Raw genomic sequence first — 23,517 nt, 5'->3', positions numbered from 1 at the left:
GTGCTTGACTCATCAGCAGATGGCATGTGCTGTATCCTATGTTACTGTGCTGCTCAGACATTAAATGGCTGTATTGAGAGCATGCTATGCAATTGGTTGCAAACCCTCAAATGCTGGAGGCCTTTACTAATATGTATGCAATCGGTATCAGTGTATTACTGATAAGCACTGCAGTCGGGGTTGCTGTATGATTGCCTATTGCTGGTGTCTGTGTTTGAGAGCAGAGTCATTATCTGTATTACACTACTTCATACTTTAGCAGAATAACCAGACCCCAAACCAGACCAGATCTTAATCGTTTGTTGAATCGTTAATCCTGTTTATTTTCATACACTGTTACATGCCATAGTTCTACAAATATATGTACATCTATTTAAAAATAAGTTACAGGCTTAAGTTCTTGTTTGTTTTTAATTTTATGGTTTGTATGGACACCGAACTGGATTCCTCAGATGTAAATCAGAGGTATCAGAGTAAACAGATAGTGTTGCAACACAATTCATGGGTAAAATATTGCAATACACATGCCTGTCTACAAACTAGTCTTGCCAGAACAACTGAATTGCTGAAAAGCAGAATTCACTCAGATTTCAGCAGAATCTTTCACTGGTTCCTTATAATACAGCAAAATGCAGCAGAAAAAGTTGAATTCAGTTTAGGATTTGGTTCAGGTAAGTCTAACATCAAATCTGACAGTTTTGAAAGCACTCCTCATAGCAGTGTGTACAGCAAGAAGTTGGCCGGATGGCCAGTCATACATGTAGCTGCAATGATGTGTACATAGCTAGCTAACTTTGAAGACAGTTATTTTCCCTCTGTGTGTCTAAAAAGGGAAGTGCTGGGTGGAATGTTGTCTCTTGTTCCTAAATTAGAAAACTGGGTAAATCAACTTGAGTTTTGGCTGTGGATACACCGACTGCCTGTGACATGAACTGCGAGGCTTTATGAAATTCAGCTTTCAGTCTTATCAAGCGCATCCAGCACGCCAACGTAACAGGTGATAAGATGATGTTGCCATGGGTCTGATGTTAACAGACTGCTGCTGAAGAGAGTGGTTTTAGAATTTAGAATTTAGAACACAGAGATAAATGCCCTTATGAAAGTGACATTTGTGATTGGAGTACCAGCATGACAGGGGTGTGGGGGGGAGCTTTTAGGAGGAAGGGGGGTGAGGACATTGATGACCCCGCGCTGCACACCCCCCCCCACCGCATGTCACCAGCAGTGCCACCAGTGTCACAGCGCTTCAGCTTCCTCTTGGGTTACTGCCATTAAATATTCAGTGACGTGAAACAGGATCGCACGCATTTTACCGATTCGTTCATTTAGAGAGACACGGGAGAGAGTAAAGGATAGCATCTCTAATCACCGGCTAACAAATTGGTTCCGGGGAGAGAGCTGTGGTTTACCTCCACCCAGCCAACATAGGATTACCTGGCATGCCTGGCTGCACAGTAGTTCAGTGGACTAGTCTTGTAGTTATGTTTACCTGGTTACATTGATCCACGATACGTAATTAGGGCTTGCATTTTATGCTTTCTTATCTGGGTTATTTTCACAGTGTATTAATGGTTTAATATACTCAATGATTCCAATTTGTCAAGGTTTAGTTTTAAAACTGCTTAAATAAAAACTTACTTCACTGGCGTGAAGTTTCACAGAGCACATAAGCACAGAATGGTGTTGAAACAAGTGACATTATGAGCAATATGTCTGACTTAGTCTGTATTGCATAGCAGTGCAAACCGAATTGTGTAACAAATAACTAAAAAATGCAATGTAGCATTATGCTAGATACATAATTACAAATAAGTTTACAGGTGTCAGGTGTTCGCATAACAAACTAGGCAAGGAAGAAATTAAATTGCCTAGAAATTCATTCACTTCCAGCATTTCCAGTTGGATTTCTGTGCCCACTGTAGTCTCCCATCACACAACTTGGCTGCAGCTGGAGGCTAACCAAGGTGGGAGGCGGCAACCCCAGGGAGGCCTGCCATTGGCCATCCCTGAACTTCAGCCGTGCTTGACTTAAAGGCGGGATCTTACAGAGTCTGTGCACAGGTGTTGTTGACTAGGTCGATCTGTACAATAATCTGCACATGCACACAAAAAACCTTTAAGAATCTGCCTGAAAGTAATCAATGACTGCCATAAGTATACACTTAAAACAGGGTAGTAGATTTTAAAAATCCTTTTTTAAATAGTACATCAAACCATGTCCTCTCAAACTAGTCCATACGCAGTGAAGGTAGCATCAACTTTTGGCAGTTTGTTTCAAAGACTAGTGTTCATTTTCCTTACTGTCTTTCCCTTTCCTCCACCTGCCTTGCCAGGACCACATAATCAACTTGCCTGCAATCTTTCCATTTTTTTATTGCTTTTTTGTTTTTTAGTGTTTATATCCACTGTGGTGCTGAATGTTTTTTGCTGATGAATTGTGTCATGTCTATATATATGAACATGTATGAAGGCTGTTTAAGTCACTTCTGTTCAATGGGGACTTGAATATAGCAGCCAGAGTAATATGCAAATATGCAATCAGTGCCCTTATAATCCCTGTCAGAAACACTGATGACTGTTGCACATCATGGCTGGTGTAATTCATTGTAATCTACTATGAATGAATTAAATATGTATACAACGTCCCGGAGTAGCTAAGCACACTGGTTAGATTAGTATTTCATTCATTTTGTACTAAACACATTACTTTGAATTGAGTAGTATCTTTTTGTAGTTCGATTTTTTTAAGGCAATTTTTTTATCTGGCAACGTAGTTACTGGCAATGCAATTCAGAGGTTAGCTATGAAAAGCTGCATTGAGTTAATGTGCAGAGAGAAAGTGTAGAAATTATGGGTCAATTAGAATGAGTTCATTTGTAACAAAAATGGAGAATTGTGCGTTGTTCAGTATAGTCCTCACCACCATGTTCCTAATTGGCAGATCATTCTTACGTGGAGAGCAATGATGACATTAATTATGGGCTGAACTAATGAGGATGTCCACTCCACTCCCATGGTGTAAACCTGTGTGTTCATGAGCATCGTGTGGATTTCCTAGCAGCCATTCAAAGCACAGTCTTAAGTGTATGAGTTGCTCCTATGATTTTCCTGACAGTTACTCTTAGGGCTGTTAGGAGCACACTCAGTGCAACAAACCCACCATCTCTCTCAAACGCAAACACACACTGTTATACACACTGTTACACACACACATACTCTCATACACACACCCACACACCCACCATCTCTCTCAAACGCAAACACACACTGTTATACACACTGTTACACACACACATACTCTCATACACACACCCACACACCCACCATCTCTCTCAAACGCAAACACACACTGTTATACACACTGTTACACACACACATACTCTCATACACACACCCACACACCCACCATCTCTCTCAAACGCAAACACACACTGTTATACACACTCTCATACACACACGCACACACACCTTCATACATGCACACACACACTTTCACACATCTTCATACATGCACACACACACACTTTCACACACATTCATACGTGCACACACACACTCCCACACTTTCATACATGCACACTCACACACACTCACACACTTTTATACATGCACACACACACACACTCCCACACTTTCAGACATGCACACACACACTTTCACACACCTTCATACATGCACACACACACACTTTCACACACATTCATATGTGCACACACACACTCCCACACTTTCATACATGCACACGCGCTCTCTCTCACACCTTCATACATGCACACACACTTTCACACACCTTCATACATGCACACACACACTTTCACACACCTTCATACATGCACACACACACTCCCACACTTTCATACATGCACACACACACACTCCCACACTTTCAGACATGCACACACACACACGCTCCCACACTTTCATACATGCACACACACACACACTCCCACACTTTCATACATGCACACACGCTCTCTCTCAAACCTTCATACATGCACACGCGCTCTCTCTCAAACTTTCATACACGCACACACACATTCCCACACTTTCATACATGCACACGCGCTCTCTCTCACACCTTCATACACGCACACACACACTATCACACTTTCATACGTGCATGCACACACACTGTCACACTTTCATTCATGCACACACACTTACTCACACACAGTTCTGTCAGACCGGCCCCTGTTCAGACACATAGACAGGCCCGCACACCTGGAGGGCTCGGCTGACTGTCACGGTGCACAGCTGTGGTGTAACTGGGCGCTGTGGCCCCTGTCTGGTCAGGGCTTCCCAGGCTAAGACATCTCAAAATGTCCAGACACAAGTGACCTGAAACTTAACCTGACCCACTGCCCGTTGTTGAAAGGCATGGCCTGTCACAAGCGCTCGCATCACTCCTTTTGCTTTTCGGAGGCTGCACGCTATCAGAGGACTCAGGACTCCTCTCAGCAGCCTGTCAGTTTAAAATATGATGCGAGAGGATGGCGGAGCGCCGTGTCCCTCAGCCCTCTCCATCACTGCCAGGAACGGGCCACGTCTATTTATAAACGCAGGCGAAACATGCACAGATGATCTGTCCAATTCCATATATCCACACGTATGACTCACGCGCTGCATCACAGGGCCTGCTCCACATGCAGACGTTCTGGTGCGTTTCGCCGCGGGGCTGCGTGCTGTTCGACTGCTCTTTTCATATTTAACTAGCCTGGTTAATCACCGTCTTTAATGGGCCACTGTAGAGAAATTCAGCAGTATTGGCTCAAATTTCAAATGTTATTATGTTAGAAAAGACCCCACCTTAAGATTCCCTACTGTTCCTCTGTGCCAGTGTTTTCTTTTTGTCCACTGTGCAAAATGAACTTAAACAGACAAGATTAATGATGACATACCTGGATCCTGACATTCTTTACTGGCAGGATATCATTATAAACGCACAGAGTACACCATGTCTGTTATCGCTGTAGACGTACAGAGCGTGAGAGCATTCACACGCTCTCTGCTCCTAGTGTTCTCAATCTGCAGTAGTAGTGCATGTGGTGGTGGTTTCCCTGTGAAATCAGCGCGTTATTGTGTGCTTAATGACGAGTGCTCAGAGCGCCGAGGGGACGAGTGAAAACCTGAGGCTGTGGGCGCTCAAAGCCCCCGCGTGGGCAGCGGCGGATTTCCGAGCGGCTGATAAAATGCAAATGCAGTTTTTACTGCAGCCGGTGCCTCCCTCTCTCCCGTTATCTGTGCCGCCCCAGCCTCCCCGCACCGTCCGCTCCGAGCGGCACAGTGCGTCCGAGCTCGTCGTCTCCCCCCCCTCACGCTGTCGTTTCCGTGGTTGCGCTGCCGCAGCCCGGGGGCCACCGCGTCGTGCTCGTCTGCTGCGGAGCGTAACCAGCCGCGGCCGCTGACCCCGCTGAACGCCGCCGTACAGCCGTGAGACGGCGGAAACGAGGGACGCGGGTCACAGTCTACAGGTCCTTTTCCCCTCACGTTGCAACAGACACGGAGCTCATCCCATTGGCGGGGTTGGCTGTGCAGCTGCTCCGTGATTGGTCGGAAACCAGCTGCAGAGCACTGAGCTACAGCTTTACTCAGCGATAAGTCAGCCAGCCCCTCTTCTGTTCCGGCCCCCTTCTCATGCTTTCTCCCTCTCTACCACTCTGTCCTCTCTCTGTCCCTCTGTCTTTCTTCGTTTCTCTTGTCCTCGCTCTGCCTTTTTTCCTTTTCCCCCTCCCTTTCCGCTCCTTTTCTCTCTTTCTCTCTCTTCCCGGCCAGTGCAGTCCTTTCCATGTCTGGAGCTCATAGCATTGTCATAGGGTTAGTGTCAGGAGCAGATGCCATCAGACTGCTGTGGGACTGACCAGAGTGGAGAGTAATCTCAGTTTAAGTGACCCCTTTAGCTCCTTCTGCTTTAAGAAACATCATTTACAACATATAGGCAAGTTTCATTATGTACTAAAAAATGAGACTGAATTATATGCAGGATTTGTTTATCCTCAGACTCACTCAGACCAGCTGCATGCCTTGGGGTTGTGCCTTACACATATTTACCAACTGATAAGTGTGTCATGTGGGGGAGCAAACATGTTGCATAATTGCAGCATCTGCTCCCTAAATATATCTCGACTGATCAAAGCAGTGAGTGGCGAGCACATCATCGCAAACCTGGTGGAAATGACCTTGTGGCATTAATGCCTACAAACGAGTCATCAGTTGGTGAATACATCACAGCCAGTAGGGGCCAGGCATTATTGTAATAGTAATATCTTCTTCTTGTTTTTAGATTCCCAATTTATAATAAAAAAACTGTGAAGAGATTATGGATAACAAAAAAGGCAAGACTTTATACTGAGAGGTGTATGAGAAAGTGTAGTGTAGTTTGCGGGTATTGTTGGTAGTAGCTTTGATTTTGCTGTATTTGTGTATATAAAGTAAAGGAGGAGGAGTGGTGGACCAGATGAACAGCTTCTGTATTTTTGCAGCATCTTGTATTATTCCCTTACACTGGCTATTTAAAAAGAATATTTACAAGTGGTAGGTTCGGCAAGCCTCAAAAGGAGACAGCAATTGAACAGAAGTAGCCCGCTATAACTAAGGAATGGGTGATTACCTCTGTTTTTTTCCACAAGATACCTTTTAAGTTAATTGCCTCTGTGAGTGAGGATACTTCACCTGTTCCAAAAACTGTTGAATATTTGTGTAATTGTAGTTGTTTGTGTAATTGTAATTGTGTAATGCAATTTCCGTTTGTTTCTAATGATGCTCCATCTTCCATTTTTTTATCCTACCAAGTAACAGGTCTGCATTCTGTCAGTTTCGTTGCAAACAGCTTGTCTTTGTCTAATTGTCATTGTCTGCGATTGGTACACGAACCTGCTATTGGTTAATGAGTCACAATATGCCATAATCTGGGTCATTGTAACACAGGTGTGTGGCGGAGGGCTGCTGATTTTTGGCTCAAGTCTGGTTTGGTGTTTGGTATTTTTTAAAAAAATATTTGTTTTTGTATGTTTTATTCCATCTGTTTTTTGTTTTTTGAGAGAAGCGCTGGCCGGCTTCCTAACCCTCTCATTACAGCATGCCCGCAGTCTGTTTGTCAGCAGTGTTCCAGCTTGAACATCCTGACTGCAGGCTGCAGGTCGTGTTGGTCCCTTTACTGTACTGTGTATTTCAGTCCTTCAGGATCAATAGGAAGAGTTGTCAAACAGCTAATTTAATTAGGTAAGGCCCCCAGGTGATGTGAAACACACAGACATTAAAGGGCACCGTGGTCAGTCTCGCAAATACCTGCGGACAGTTTCCTCTCATGTGGCTTACAGCTACAATATGCTACATCCAGAATTATTTTGTAGACCTTCACAAAGCGTGAGGACGAGTATAATGCAATGAAATGAAATTCCAAGCAGCTGGTAGCCACAGATATTCTATTACACCCAGCTCCTGCATTCCATCCGTCCATCCCCTGTCTACAGTGTTTGCGTTGGTAACAGAAATTTCTGATATTGCCCACGTTCATATGCTGGCGATGGGTTTACTGTCTCAGGCCATGCACCTGCAAGATTTTCCGTTATTGTCATTTATCAGATGACAATAAGATGACACAGGATAGGATGACACTTATCCAGTGCGACTTACAAAGGTTACAACTTTTTACATGTTAGCCATTTATAGAGCTGGATATTTACTGAGGTAATTCTGGGTTGTATTGTAATGTAATGTAATGGGTTAAGTTCCTTGCCCAAGGGTACAGCAGTAGTGCCTCTGTGGGGAATCGAACCTGCAACCTTTCGGTTACAAGTCCTGCCCCTAACCGCTATGCCACACTGCCGTGTGAGAAGATGGCAAATGAACACATCTGTGGCTCCAACAATGGCAGCGACAGCTCACAGTGTGAAACACACGGAGATGACTGTCCAGTCACAGTAAATGGAATATGCGACATCTCGCTCTTTCCTGTGCCGTGCTCTGTGAAGCCACCAGAAGCAAAGCGTTCCCTGACATCGTGTTCCACTTTCTGTGTCACGTGTTGTTACCCCCAAACAAAAGCAGACGTGATTCATTTATTATTGTAATTTCTGTCTGAGAGTTGGCACTTGCGGTGGAAAATGTTGGGAGCAGTTCATTTATCTTTGGTTAGAAAGAGAAGGTTATGAGTATTAATGTGACTCTCACTTGCCTATATTTGCATTTTTAATGGTATGGAGTATGTCATTGATGTATGTGAAGTAGCTGTTCATTTTCATCCCGGAGGCATACAGTGCTGACATGAAGCCCCTTGTAGCACATGAAAGGAAGGATAGTTTGTGCCTTACTTGTTAAAATTCTTTATTATTCTAAAACTGCACAAAATGTATATGGAAGATATGATTTTGCGTCCGCAAATCTGTCATGCATAATGTGCGCTATTTCCTGGAATTTCTGTTTTGTTCTATTGGACAGGTACGCGCACTCTGCTCTCCACGGTCAGAATCAAACTGTCATACTAAATGGTTAGAATTAGAATTTGGTAAGATGATTTTAGGTTTTAGATCTGCAATTATTTCTGTGAAATAAATCTTTATTTTGTATTGCTACATTTTACGGAAACTTGGTGCACGGCACATCACTGCACATGTTTACAGGAGACGCCGGGAAGCGCTGTACAGGGCAGTGCACAAGAGTAATGGCAGGCGGATGGCTTCTGATGTATGACGCTGAGCGCAGTTTGACCCGTAATGAGCCCGCTGCGTGTGCGCGGTGCGGGCGGCTTTGAGCAGCTGCCGCCGTAAATCAGCGGCGTGTGCGGGTTTCTGCGCTGCCATCGGTTACTGTGACACGCAGCACAATTGACGCGAATTGCATGGGCGCGGGCGGGAAGTCGATAATAAAACACGGCAGCGCCATACGTGTCAGCGCCGGACGCATTTACTCCACAGCCTGTCAATATACACCGGCCGTCGGGATTAACAGGAGCGGTTACCTGACGGTTTAGCCTGTTGCGGCTAACGCGTCTGCAGAAGCATTGGTTTTGAAGGGAAAGATGCCCGTCTCACATTGCTGTCAGATTTCACTTAACATGGCAAACCCCCCAAAAAAGTCAACAATTGGTGGAACTTTGCTTGGGATATTCAATCAAATGTAAAAAATAAAACACTGTTGTCCAGTAAACATTACATAAAATAGAAGTAGTTATTAGACTCAGTTACACACTCGTTTTATCAAAAGTCTACACATGATCATTGAAAAATGTTTTCCTAAGTTAAAAGGAAAAAAAATGAACTGATTGACTCTTTTGTTGTTGTTAAGAATGAACCTTGCAGAATGGGTGAGTGACATTTTGAAATGGCCTCCGGCGCTACTATTGTGTGAAAATGGTTCAGTTCTGTGCTTTTTCCCGTGCCTCTTCCTTGCAGAGGCTTGTGGCAGGCCCGGGTGCTCCCGCGCTGTGTCAGTGTGCAGTGACTGACAGGGGACAGGCGGTTTGCTTTGTAGGATGCAGGTGCTGTGTAAGCTGACGTGATACTGATGGGAATTCAGACTGTGCCTCAGCATTCTGAGCAGGCCCTGCAGAGATGGAGGCCTTCCGCTGCACGCACTGCATCAGGGGCCATGTAGGATGCTTTGCAGTTGTCACCAAGGAGCCGGTTTGTTTCTTCCTGTTTTGGCTAGGAGTTTGGGGGGGGGGGGGGTGACGACACTGTTTAAGGTGGTGGAGCTTCTTGTTAAACAATTGCAGAAACATAATTGTCGCTGCAGAGTACATAAAGTCTAGTATAGTGCTACTGCTGAATAGTCTTTGATGTTTGTTTACAGTTTATACCTGATTTTCAGCATTGGAGAATAACAGTAATGCTTTTCAGGAGCGGTTGCTCAGGCAAGCGCACGCAGATCTCAGCTGCCTGAGGTATTGCGGAAGCTGAAGTAAAGTGCATCAGAAGTTCATCCGTGGACAGACCTGCCCACAGTGTTTTTAAATGGATGTTGAAGGCAGGAGGCGGCTAAAATCAGTGTGTGTGTTTTCTTATCTGTCAGGGAAGACATCAATAACTCCATATGTCAGCCTGATCATTGCCTGGACTGTAGCATATTTTGCTGGTAAGAGGGATGTGTGTGCATATGTGTATGCACGTGTGCCTGTTTATATGTAGGCATTTATATGTCGAGAGTGTGTGTGCGTGTGCGTGTGCGTGTGCATCCTGGCTGGGCCTGGGATCTGGCTGTGTGGTAGGCTGTGTCTGTGTGTGTCTGTGTGTGTGTGTGTGTGTGTGTGTGTGTTTGTGTGTGTGTGTGTGTGTGTGTGTGTGTGTGTGTGTGTGTGTGTGTGTTTGTGTGTGTTTGTGTGTGTGTGTGTGTGTGTGTGTGTGTGTGTGTGTGTGTGTGTGTGTGCGTGTGTGTCCCGGCGGGGTCCGGGATCTGGCTGTGCGGCAGGCTGTGTCAGTGGGCAGCTCTGTGGGCAGACTCAGGTACAGATTGTGCTAAGAACATGGCCATGGCGAACCTGGCGCCTGTTTCCTCGTGCATGTGCCACTTCCTCTGTGACCTTCAGGACTGAACTGAAGGAGAATTAATACATGAATGTCTAATATGTGTATATATTACCACTCCGTCTAGTCGGAGCAATCATGTAGCCATTGAAGTAGTCAGTAGTCAACGTAATAGTGCTTTCCCTTAGTCATATCAATCATAAGGCTAGCAGAATTACATTTATTCAGGTCATCACTGAAGTGGAGTACATAACAAAACCGGCCCTTGTCGCTGTTACAGTGATACGTTTGCAGTGTTTCATGGTGTTAGTAAAGAGTAGCTGTTCCTCAGTGTGGTGGAGGCGCTGATGTGGTGGTAGCATTAGCATGTGTTTATTCATGCAGATGGGGGAGCGGCGCTGCACGGGGGGGCGTGTGTGTGTGTGTGTGTGGGAGGTGCGGCGCTGCGGGAGTGAGATTGCGCTGAAGGTCAGAGGCAGCGTAGCGTCACGGGCCCACGCAGGCCGCCATGCCGCCCGGGCCCCACCGCTGCCTCTCGCCTTCGCCGCGGCTCCGTCAGGGTTGAGTGGAGAAGAATGACGGGGCGCAGCAGAGAGGGGTGGAATGAGAGGCTAATCTAGCCGCTCCGTGTCCGGATGAGTTACTGCGCCTCCATGTAATCCTCTCTCTCCGGCCAGCGTCTGTGGAGGACAACCTGAAGAAGCCCCCCCCCCCCCCCCCCCCATCTCTTCTTCATTTCCTCTTTGTCCTTTAATTTTCCTCCCTTTCTCTATCCTCTCTCTGTTGACCCCCCATTTCTCTCTCTCTACCTTCTATCTATCCCCCTCCTCTGCATTTCTCTCCTTTCTCTTTTCTTTCTCCTCTATCCTTCCTATACCTGTGTCCTTTCTCTGTCCTCCCTCTTCTTCTCTTTGCTTTCCTATTTTGTATCTTCCTCTCTGTCTTTTTCTAACCTCTTTCCTTTGTCCTTTCCTTTGTCCTTGAAAATTCAAATTCTGTCCTTCAGATTCAAATTCAGATTGTGCTTAATTGGCTTGGCTACAATGTACAGTATTGCAAAAGCAGGGTTCAGATGGGAATAATGGTGACAAACATTAGTGTAGGCACAAACTCCACCTTGGAGAGCATGGGTATTTGTTTCCCAAACTCTGTGTGTGTGTGTGTGTGTGTGTGTGTGTGTGTGTGTGTGTGTGTGTGTGTGTGTGAGAGAGAGAGAGAGAGAGAGAGAGAGAGAGAGAGAGGGAGAGAGAGAGTGTAGTAGTTACTGTTATGCACCACTTCTGCTTTCGGGAAACTTTCTGGACTGTAAATGAGAAATGGTGCTGTGCTTTGAGCAGTGTGCACTGATACCATGCGTGACATTGATGTATTAAAAGCCCTGCAGGAAAGAACGAGGTCACTGCTCAGTTCTCAGTCACCGCACACATTGCGCAAATTTTGCAGCCTGACATCAGCCTATATATGACCATCTCGTGGGAGTTTAGAACACTTAAAAAGTGTCACACACACACACTCACACACACACACACACACGTACACACACACACACACACACACACACACACGCACCCTGCAGTCCAGGTTTGAGCCCAGCAGCCGGTGACCAGCAGCCGACAGCAGTGTAACACATCACCTTCATTCCTCCTCAGTAGGGGTGTGTGTCTTGGCGGGATTTTCTTGTCTCGGTGTTCTCGGTCAGGCACCTGTGAGCCTGCATCAGTGCAGACACGCCCGTCCTCCTCGGTCAGGCACCTGTGAGCCTGCATCAGTGCAGACACGCCCGTCCTCCTCGGTCAGGCACCTGTGAGCCTGCATCAGTGCAGACACGCCCGTCCTCCTCGGTCAGGCACCTGTGAGCCTGCATCAGTGCAGACACGCCCGTCCTCCTCGGTCAGGCACCTGTGAGCCTGCATCAGTGCAGACACGCCCGTCCTCCTGTTGCTGTTTGCTGCACCGTGGTGCACTGCTGAGTGAGAATAACCCCAGTGCTCCTGTGTGTGCGGACGCTGAGGCTGATGTGCAAACTGGGGGAAACGTAAAAGCAATAAATTCACCGGTATATATTTACACAAAGAAAGAGCCGGACATACAGATGCACTCACAGAAATGTGCGCACACACACGCACATACATACACACACACACACACATATACATACACACACACACACACATACACATACACACACACACACACACACACACACATACACATACATACACACACACACACACACACACACACACACACACACACACACACACACACACACATACATACACACACACACACACACACACACACATACACATACACACACACACACACACACACACACACACATACATACACACACACACACATGCACACACGCACGCAGACAGGCGCACGCACGCAGACAGACAGACAGACACACACACGCACGCAGACAGACAGACACACACACACACACACACACACACACACACACACACACACACACACACACACACACACACAGGCATGTGCTCGTGGCTCTTGGCCCATGTTGCTGCTGATGCCTGCGGGAGCATCTCTCCACGCCGGCGAGGGGATGCCGCTGCGTCTCCCTGCACAGGGAAAGGTCAGCAGACACAGCAGGATCGCAGATGGAGTGTTGTAGCAATGTTTGTTCTGTCACACACTGCTGTGAGAGGTGATGAGCAGGGCGAGTCACCCTGCAGTTTGAAATCCAGACCTCTGACCTGCATCCTCGCTGTTCTCTGAGAGGGGATACCTTTATGAGCATCTCTGCCTCTGTGTGTGTCTGTATTTGCGTGGTGAAGGCTGCCATTGTTCCAGCTGTACAGTAGAGAAAGGAGTTTTAATGTCCTTGGATTTGTTGGTGGTGCATAGCGATGTTTCACTTTGATCGGTTGTGTTGATAAGCATTATGGTGGTTACAGCAGCCAAGTGTTAGTCCCTGAAATCATTGTTAGAGCCCACCTGCTTTAGTGGGGGCCGAAACCGTCCATGCTCTGAGAAACATTTGGAAAACAAACCCTGTTATTTGAACTGAAGCACTGTGGATGTTTTTCCACTCCCATCTGAACCTTTCAGTGATGACCTCGGGTTAAGGATCTTCAGTTACCAGTTGCACTGCCCTGAAAATCATACTGCCAGGCAGGGGGCACTGCACCCCACAGGACTGATCTGAGATCAGTTTTCCACATGGGGCACCACACTGTTGACCTCCTGTGGGGACCCCATAGCTCATTAAAGCCTCTGTTCTGCAGAATACTGCACAGTCTTAAAAAAGGTGGAATTTCAGATGCAGCAGTTTTGGCAGCGTGGCGTAGCGGTGTGGGAACTGAAAATGACGTAGTTTGCAGGTTTGAATCTTGTGCAGGGGCACTGCTGCTGTGCCCTTGAGCAAGGTGCTCAGCAGGAATTGTTTCAGTAAATATCTGGCTTCTGCTTCAGTAAATAATGGATAATAATAATAATCGTATACTTTACTAATACTAATAGTATATCGGTCCCCCATGGGGAAATTCATCCTCTGCATTTGACCCGTCCTACACACACAGTGAGCAGTGAGCACACACACACCAGGAGCACACACACACGCACACCAGGAGCTAGGAGCAGTGGGCGGCTGCAGTGCAGCGCCCGGGGATCAACTCCAGTTCTTTTGCCAGTGCCTTGGTCAAGGACACCGTCAGGAGTATTAACCGTAAACATGCATGTCTTTTGGTGGTGGGAGGAAACCAGAGCGCCTGGCAGAAACCCACGCAAACTCCCCACAGAAAGGGCTTGGGGCAGCCAGGATTCGAACCCAGGACCTTCTTGCTGTGAGGCAACAGTGCTAACCACTGAGCCACCGTGCTGAGGGGAGTGGGAACAGTAACACAAAGAAAACAAGCCAGAGCAAGCTAAGACACAAGTAGAAAGAGAATATGCCAACCAAAAAACTAATGTCATTATTATGTTATGTTCCCTCACAATGATGACAAACTAAGACGTCTGACCTCATGATATATATTGTAACATGTTGGCCTACAGCTCTGATTTGCAGCACAGCTGCGGCTAACTGACTGACCCACAGGCGTGGAGTGAATGTGGACTCTGGTCCTTCATTCTTTACAGCTGTGTGGAATGAGGGAATGCTGTCTAAATGACAGGGCTTTTGCTTGTTATTTGATGTGCTTCATAGAGTCGCAGAGTGGTTATTCAATCAGGGATAGATTTACAGATTCATCTAGAGGTGCCAGTTTCCGGTGCAGTTTCAGTTACAGTGTTAGGTTTCCTCAGAGCGCTGAAAGATCCATTTAGCAATATGAGATGCCTCTAATGCGCATTGATTAAATCCAAAAGGTGTCCGTCTGTTCATGGAGAACTTTCCAAACTCCATGTTCCTCCATATTCAGTACTTTGAAGACGATAAACTTTTCTTGAATGGTTTTGTGTTTCTAAAAGCTCCATATACAATGGTATATCATTTTGTATTTTTTAATTCAGTAGAATGAACTGGCACACTTAGTGTGTTGTGGACAGAGATAATGTATGCGCAAAGCCCGAGCAATCAGAAGCAGCAGGTGATTCGGCACGCTGACGGCATTCGTCAGTCGGCACGCTGCAGACCGTTTCTCATCAAATAAGGGGACAAAGTGATAACAAGCAGTAGCTCCCCCTGCAGCCAGGGGGCCGTCTGTGTACATTTATGTCAGGCTCAGGGCTGCTGCCGTACACGCAGGAGGCCGTGTGAAAGAGGAGGGCCTGACGCAGGGATGAGGTTCACACTGCTGGAGGTGGGATTCGCACTCCTCCTCATTAACGCTGGCCCTGTGGGAGGCGCACAGGCGTGTCCTCTGGCGGGAGCAGGCGAGCTCGCATTCGCGGCTCTTTTTATGGGACGTGACATCAGAGGTTCCGAGGGCTTTTGCAAGCAGGAAATGGAGCGGTTTTCGTGCACCGCGCACAAATCCGGGCGAAATGCAGCGTGACTGTGTTTATGGGCGCGCAGGCCGGAGCGATGCCACATGGGGCGCGGGCGCAGCGGGGTGGCTGAATTTGGGACAGGGGCAGAGAGAAGGTGTGGTGGGCGGGCTGCAGATAGACAGACAGAGGATGGAGGAGCCCTATCTTCCCCGCTCAGCTCCACCCCTGCCGGGAGCGCAGGGCGAAACGTTGACGCTTCACTTTCCCTGCACCAACCCCAGAATCCTTCCCCCAAATGTTTTACTGCACTGCATCTGCTGTATTGTGTTTCCTGTCTGGTGGAAAACTCCCTCGCTGTGCCATCACTGCTGGACGGAAAATTCCACTGCAGGGAGGAGAGAAGAAGACGAGAGGAGAGAAGGAGAGGAGAGGAGGGGGGGTGAGAGGAGAGAAGAGGGGGGGAGAGGAGAGAAGAGGGGGTGAGAGGCGAGGAGAGGGGGGGAGAGGAGAGAAGGAGTGGAGGGGGGAGAGGAGAGGGGGTGAGAGGAGAGGAGGGGGGTGAGAGGAGAGGAGAGGAGAGGGGGTGAGAGGAGAGGAGAGGGGGTGAGAGGAGAGAAGAGGGGGTGAGAGGAGAGAAGGGGGGGGAGAGGAGAGAAGGAGTGGAGGGGGGAGAGGAGAGAAGAGGGGGTGAGAGGAGAAAGCAGGTGGGCTTTAGTGGGCACTGAACTACAGGGCCACACGAGGGGGAAGATCTGCATGATTTTTGTCTAAATTTACAGAAAGCCCGTTTCAGGTGACTCAGCTGCAAAACGGACCTTGAATTGTGCCTGGGCTCTAAACGGTGTGATCTGAGTCGCCTTTGTTTGGCCTGACTGCAGTTTCCCCGTCAGCGGACAGGTGAGAGTTCTTGCTGAATGTGGGACGCCGGCTCACTTGCAGCGGAGGTAATGCGCCTTTGCTCCGGTCTCAGCAGGAGGCGTGAACGTGAACGCAACCTGCTCGAGTCTGCAGGAGCAGCTACGCTGTTGCTGCATTGCTGCAGTCCTGATCTCGGCCAGCAGCGGAAGGCTGCACGTCTCCTCAGCACGGTGCTGATGGCTGCCTCACCGCACCGCTCAGGCAGGGGAGTGATCTCAGCCGGCAGCGGAAGGCTGCACGTCTCCTCAGCACGGTGCTGATGGCTGCCTCACCGCACCGCTCAGGCAGGGGAGTGATTTCAGCCGGCAGCGGAAGGCTGCACGTCTCCTCAGCACGGTGCTGATGGCTGCCTCACCGGACCGCTCAGGCAGGGGAGTGATCTCAGCCGGCAGCGGAAGGCTGCACGTCTCCTCAGCACGGTGCTGATGGCTGCCTCACCGCACCGCTCAGGCAGGGGAGTGATTTCAGCCGGCCCAAGGCCTGAAAGCATACACTCAGCAGCCCACTCAGCTGCCTGAAGAAACAGCTCTCCAACCACTGTTCCTGCAGCAGCGGTGTACTTTACAGGCTTATTCAGACTGTTAGAACACAGCTGATGGGTACATTCTTACTGATAATTAACTTCCCTTAAAGCAGAAAACAGATATCGAACTTGTAAATGACCAGGAAACGTAGTTGTAGACCGTGGAATTTGAGATGGAAATTGAGGAAGTTTGAAAACTGCACTATTTATGTGGTCATGATACAGTGTTAGATTCTGGCAGTCAGTCATTTATTTAAATGCTCCAAGTGACTTTATATTGTTAATTGATGCAGCAACAACCAAAGTGTAAATTTTATTGCTTGTTTACTACCTAATTACTATGTGCCAATTAACTGTTGAAAACAGAAAGTTGTACTTAATTGATGTTTTTTCTAACGGCATACATACACGCTCTCAAAGTATTGAAACAAACTTGGATAAACACTAATTAAAATCTAAAACGTTGCAGAACTGAAGTTGTAGACGAAGAGTCGGGAGAATTTTCAGATAATCCCTGCACAATTAATCAAACCTAGGCAAACCAGTCTCACCCACGGCTATAAAAATCTCCCACTCCACTTCATTTTCACATCAGTTGTTGTCAGCGTCCCTCCTCCACCTCGTCTCCCCCTTCGTTTTTTCCCTGTTTATGATGTCCACATGGGGCTTCAGCAGCCTCGGCCCACTGCCGGGTGCCATCCCTCGTTCACCTCCAAGCCAGGTAAAAGTATGAGTGTAACCACATTGCGTGCAGAATTCATGCTTTGATTGTATGGAAGTTCACCTCCGCTGTGGCGGCTTTCAGTGGCGGTCCCTGCGTGTGAGCATTGTCAGGTGTGCTGGCAGTCTTGCATGAGCGCGTCTGCAGCGTGTTGCTAGTTTACTGTAACTGCGTCGCAGTGAAAGGAAATCAGCCCCTGGCCACGTGGGTGGGATGTTCCACAAAACATTATTCAGTGCAACTGACGTTAAAAACGTGTGAACGGAAAACCTTACAACAGAAATATGTATATTTTCATTTGAGATTGCCAGTGTTGTTGGATGTGTCATACTGCGCCAGTATGTGGCGGTGAGGAGGTACAGGCGTTGAGTGGGAGGTGTGTTTGTGTGACGGGGATTCGGGGAGGTCAGGGCCCCTCATAATGAGGTGTGGGTTCCACAAGTGCCACTGCTGGAACCGTTAATTAAACAACTCCCTCGGCAGCCTTTCAGATCAAGTCTTATATTATAGCGGAGAAAATGGCTGCACTGCAGTCATCCGGTGTGTTTGAAATACCTGTGTTTTTGATGTACGCCCCTGGAATAAATTATCTTTAAACTTTATAAATGCCTAAGATATATTAACATGAATCCTCAAGGGCTCCTCCTTAATATTTAATGTAACTTATGCAATTGCAATGTGCCATAAGGCCTGGTGTCAGTTTTAATGACTTTAAATTTTGTCTTCATAATGGATATAAGATTGTATTCCTTTTTATTTTAACTTATGGCTGAATGTTGTGATGTCATGTGGAACATTCTGCAAGTAAAGGACAGATAGTGCGGGACTGCATTCAGTCTAACCATTATCATCCATTCTGTAACAAACTTAAACAATTATTTCTGCTTTTGCATGTTTTTTTTTTTTTTACTAAATATTATTTGTCTGTCACCGAAATTACTCCCTGAAGACTAACATTGCTGATATTTGCTACTCACAGTTATAAAATACTTTTCAAAAGGTTGAAATTATCTGTAGGATGGAATCTGGGTCTGACGCATTGCTGAATGAGCCCACGAGGCCGTTTGACTCTTACAGTCGTCTGGCACTCTCTTCAAAGGGCGAACAGGAGAGGCCAAAGCACGGCACTCTCCGGGGGCCCCGGAGAGGGAGGAGAGGCGTTGCGGCTCTGCGCGGTGATGGATGTGTCCCCGCCGCTGTGAGGCTGCCACCCTCACCGCGGCTCTCTCATCAGCGGCTCTCTCACCGTAGCGTACGCACGCAATGAGGCGAAAACCCACGCGTTTGCTGCCTTTCCTGCCGCGAAACCGCCTTCCTCTGCCGTAGCGGTAAGAGGCAGGGCTTGAAACCCAAAAGCTGCTGGTTCGATTCTCCTGTGGGGCAGTGCTGTTGTACTCTTGAGCAGGTCGCTTAGTCTTAGTAAATATCCAGCTGTATAAATGGATAATGGGTAAAAATTGTGAGCAGTGTAAGTGGCTCTAGATAAGAGCATAAATAATGTAATGTAGTGTTGCTCATGGTGTTCTACTTCACCTTACTCGGCCTGTGACTCACAATGGTTTCTTTTTGTGCAAGTTTGTGAGAGGGTAGCATTTGATGGCCGTAGATGGTGTCCTAATGGCACAGCTGTTAATCAGGTAGGGATATGATGGCACAGCGCAGCTGTTTGGGGCTGGTTGGTAGCAGACTGACTGCCGCCCATCGGGGCTGTCCTCTTCAATACGGTGTGCCACTGTATCAAAACCGCAGCCACCTCATCACAGAGCAGTTTACACCCTGACACGGGTGGAAATTTACTGTACAATCCTTCATGATCTCCCTCATACGGGCAGTACATCCTGACACGAGGGGAGATTAATGTCCCTCAATGCTAGAACTACATCCTGACATGACTCGCAATTTACAGTAGCTTTAATGTCAGCCACATTTTACAGGAGCTACACCCTGTCACATGTGACTGTCTGCACCAGCATTTAACATCATCCCTGTCATAAAGGAGACACACTCTGATGTGACTTGAGATTTGTGACCCGTAGATGTATCCCTGTGTCTCTCCCTATATCCCCGGTTCACTCCTCTCGCCTGCATTTCTTGGAACATGCTGCCGCTGCTCGGCACTATATATAGGGCTGAAGCTGCCCGCTGCAGGCGTCTTTGCATATTTATTTCTGACAACATCTACGCCCTTTCATTTCCAATTCCATAAGTGCCAGTCTGCCCCATTAGAGGTGTGTCTCTTTAATTATTGATGGAGAACAGGCGGCACAAAGTCGAGCGAGGGCACTGTCCCCTCGCAGGGGCCCTGTGTCCTCATCAGGGACAGCATGGGGGTGTGGATGTGCGCCCCAGTGACACAGTACCTTCCCTCTCTCTGCTGTGTGTGTGTGTGTGTATGCATGTGCTTAACAGCTGTATCGCGCTCTACCGGCGTCTCCATCAGATTGGTCCAGTTGGGATCTGAAGATTCTCTTAGCCCCACCCCTCCTGCCATCTTAGGGTTTACTGTAAGCCCCATTCATTTTTAACAGGAGAAGAAAAAATGTACTTCCTTTAAAATATTTATAGTCTTGTCCATCAGATGGGGCTGCTAACAAGGAAGTCTATTACAGCCCTCATCAGTTAATATTTATCCAAGTGTCAATGATTTGGATTTAAAGAAGGATACTAAAGAGTCCCATTTCAGAAGGCTGAACTCTCCTTGGCTGCCCCGTGAGATTTCATGACCAGTTATCTCAGGTGACGTCTTCAGAATGCTCTCAGGCCATTAGGGACATTAATCCATTAGTGTAGCGACTATGAGGAAGAAAATTCTACCGGTATGAAAAGGAAGCTTTTTACTCAGATTGAGCCTGATGGAAATGTGTTGTTAGCAGTAAGAAAATGAAACTCTTCTGGACATTAAGTGTTTTTGTTAAGGGGCAGTGAATACACATTCAGTGTTTGGTGAAGAGGTGGGGTATGGGCACTACGTCTCTGTGTGAAGGGGCAGTGTTTGGCCGAATGGCAAAATGGCCAGGCTGGACTGCAGTGCTGCACCATGAGTAAGCAGGGAAGGAAGTCCTCTTGTGTGTGAGAGAATGGCCCCATCTATTGGTCAAAATGTGACACGACAATGGCTTTTTATTCTGACAATTCAAGCAACCAGTTAATAATACACCTTTCAAAATGTTTCCTGTTGTTTCACCAGAGTATTTTTATTCTACCTGTTGAGTCACATACATTGAATTTATCCTGCCCACAGTTTCTTTTTTTTTTTTTTTCCAAAGAGCTGGACTGATTCCTGAAGTTTTAATGGATTTTTAAACAATTACACACAACATACTCTAGCGCTGTAGCCTGCACAATGTCTCGGGTTAAATTCTGCCTGTGTTTCAGTTTTCATTTAATTTCATTTCAGTTTTTTTTTTGTGCTGACTGTAATGAGCTTACTGAGAATGGATGTCTGCAGTATATGTGTGTGTCAGCCTGGAAGTGGGTGGAGCCTGTGGCTGCTGGGATGCTGGGATGCTGGGATGTGTGTCAGTGTGCAGGCTGACCCTGCCCTTCTCTGTCCTCCCCAGAGGCCCAGCGAGGTGAGAGAGAGACCCCACGGCAGGCTGTCCGCAGCAGCACCCCCGCAGCCCCATGTATCCCGAATCCACCACGGACTCACCCGCTCGCCTCTCGCTCCGACAGACTGGCTCCCCCGGCATGATCTACAGGTGAGTGCTCCCCCCCTCCGGCCAGGGGGTCCCCCTAGTGAGTGCCCCCTGTGAATTATTTGCTTTATTGTTAATCAAGGAAGATAAAGGGGAACAGGTTGGAAGTAATGATAGATTTAAAGGTAATGTTTCAGCTTCCTCTGTTTCCAGCTCACCAGCCACCACTGGACTGCATTATAGCCATTCTGTGCAAAACTGTATTGGTCTTGCATTCAGACGAGAAATCTTATAATAGATTCTGAATAAGCTGTATGTCAGAATACATGAATATTTTGTTGGTCGTGGTAGATTCTAAGTATCGTGTAGTAATTAGCATTTGTGTCATGCTGTTGAAGATGTGTGAGTCTCCCTTCATAAGTCAGTGGGCAGTAACATTCCTGGTAAATGTTGTGAAGTATCACCGTCGTAATTCACATCTGTTGGGGGGAGATGTGATAGGATAGGCCCCAGGGTTGTGCTGCTTTTCCCACCTCACCTTCCCTCTCATCTGTGTGAGAGTGAGTGGAGCAGGGTGGACCTAGAGAGAGCAAGCCATGTAAAGAAGCAGATTGCATTATTCGACCATCTATTTATTTTATGTTCCTTGTATGATCACCACAGAATAGGTCACAAGAACTCCCACTATCATCTCTCAGATTTGCCGCCATCTCCGTCCTTCTCGCTGTCATAGGAATCACCACAAGGTGGAGCCCTTGCCACACTAATGAAACCTCTCTCCACTCACACCAGTGAGGGTGAAATGGCAGCATTGTGTCAAACACCTTCACAAATGTTTTTAGATTGTATACTTTGATTTTCATGGGTCTAATTTAACACTATGTTTTTTTTCTGTTAACCTTCTGGAATATGCTTTCAGGTGCATGGTAGAACAGCCAGTAATGAAATGGGGAAAAACGGCAGATGTTGTCTGAAGTGGTTTTATGTAACTGCCTGCAGGTTGTTCTTTCTTTTCTGTGCCCTCTGTATGCATTGGAGCCTCTCCTCTCGGTGAAGTGACCTCTGCTGGTGTGTCACCGGTCCATGTCATGTGCAGATAGTGTGCTAACCCATTTACCCTTCCTCTGTGCGCAGAACTAAGCTCTCTCTCCTCTCCTTCTCTCTCACGCTGGCCCTAGCGCTCGGTATGGGAGCCCCAAGCGGCAACTGCAGTTCTACAGGTACCCCACCGCTCGCTGTCTGACCCTGTCTCACCACTGTACCTCCCGTCTTTCCTTCTTGTCTATCGAGTGTGTGGCTACTGTCCAAAACACACCGGAATTCTCTGTAAACCATGAGGAACCGGCTTGGTTTTACTAGCTTCCTTGCTGTAGCTGTTGTCAGTCTCAAAGGGGGTTAGTTACCCAAGCTTTCAGATGCTTTTGTAGTGGAGTGAGTGGGATCTCTGCTAAATTCATATCGACTGAACTAAAGACAGAGACATGGACCCTTTTAAACTAATGCTGACTTCCTTCTTGCTGTGGTGTCTCTTTAATGCAAATCATTATGTTTTGCTTGGATCATCATCCTTTAAGTTGTCATTACCTGGACTCATATTTAAGTATGCAGTCCTCCTTTAGTTTAAACAGAGGTTATTCTCTCATGCAAAATCAACTGCAGTAGTTCATATGGAAGAAAAGAACTGTGTTTGTTTCGTGAAGGGTGTGGCTATGCAGCGAGCATCAGCAGAGGTCAAAGGTTAGGCTATACCATCACAAGGGAAAATAAGATGCCTACATCTTTTAACATTTATGTTAAATTAATGTTTTCTGTCTGTCTCGGAAATCAAACGAATGCCTTCTATGTGACTGAAACTAGCGCACTGCTAACTGCGGTGTGTTGAGTGCGGGGTGTGGGGAGAGGCAGAGCACAAACTAGCGAGCTGCTAACTGCGGAGTTGAGCGCGGGGTGTGGGGAGAGGCGGAGCACAGCGCTCGGTTTGCAGGTCTCAGGTAAGAGCTGCTCCGCTGCGGTCGCTCCGCTCTCACAGGGCCGTCTGTGTCAGTTCAGAACGGGGATTATGTTTTCATCTTCAGAGGAAAAAAGGCTGTTTTCTGCTGATACAGTCCTAAAAAGCCCTGACAGCGTCAGACCATGGTAATGAGCTCGCTATTGAATTTTGATTTCACTACCTTGCACCATTCTCTCCTTTTAAGAGCAAAGCGCATCATCTCCCCGAAGAGTTTGGGCGCTATCGATTGCGTTCCTCGTAGGGTCCGGCGTCCTCGGGCGACGGGGGGGGGGGGGGGGGGTTTCGGGGGGGGGGTCGGGGGCTTACCCATTATCAGTGGCTCACCCATTATCAGTGGCTCTGCAGTG

At 47.4% G+C, this 23,517-nt stretch overlaps 1 protein-coding gene across 3 annotated transcripts in view; it reads left to right on the top strand.

Moving 5' to 3' along the window:
- Positions 1–23,517, top strand: part of kcnab2b (potassium voltage-gated channel, shaker-related subfamily, beta member 2 b) — a 114,463-nt gene that overhangs the window by 22,585 nt on the left and 68,361 nt on the right. For all 3 annotated transcript variants that reach the window (XM_036532562.1, XM_036532561.1, XM_036532563.1), the window contains exons 2-3: positions 21,082–21,222; positions 22,338–22,379. In XM_036532562.1, coding sequence (XP_036388455.1) covers positions 21,146–21,222; positions 22,338–22,379 — 119 coding nt within the window. In that variant the 5' untranslated portion in view covers positions 21,082–21,145. The remainder of the gene's footprint in view (positions 1–21,081; positions 21,223–22,337; positions 22,380–23,517) is intronic.

The sequence above is a fragment of the Megalops cyprinoides genome, chromosome 7 (assembly GCF_013368585.1).
Source record: "Megalops cyprinoides isolate fMegCyp1 chromosome 7, fMegCyp1.pri, whole genome shotgun sequence".
In the NCBI taxonomy this organism is placed as follows: Eukaryota; Metazoa; Chordata; class Actinopteri; order Elopiformes; family Megalopidae; genus Megalops; species Megalops cyprinoides.
This window is presented reverse-complemented; position numbering and strand designations above follow the sequence as displayed.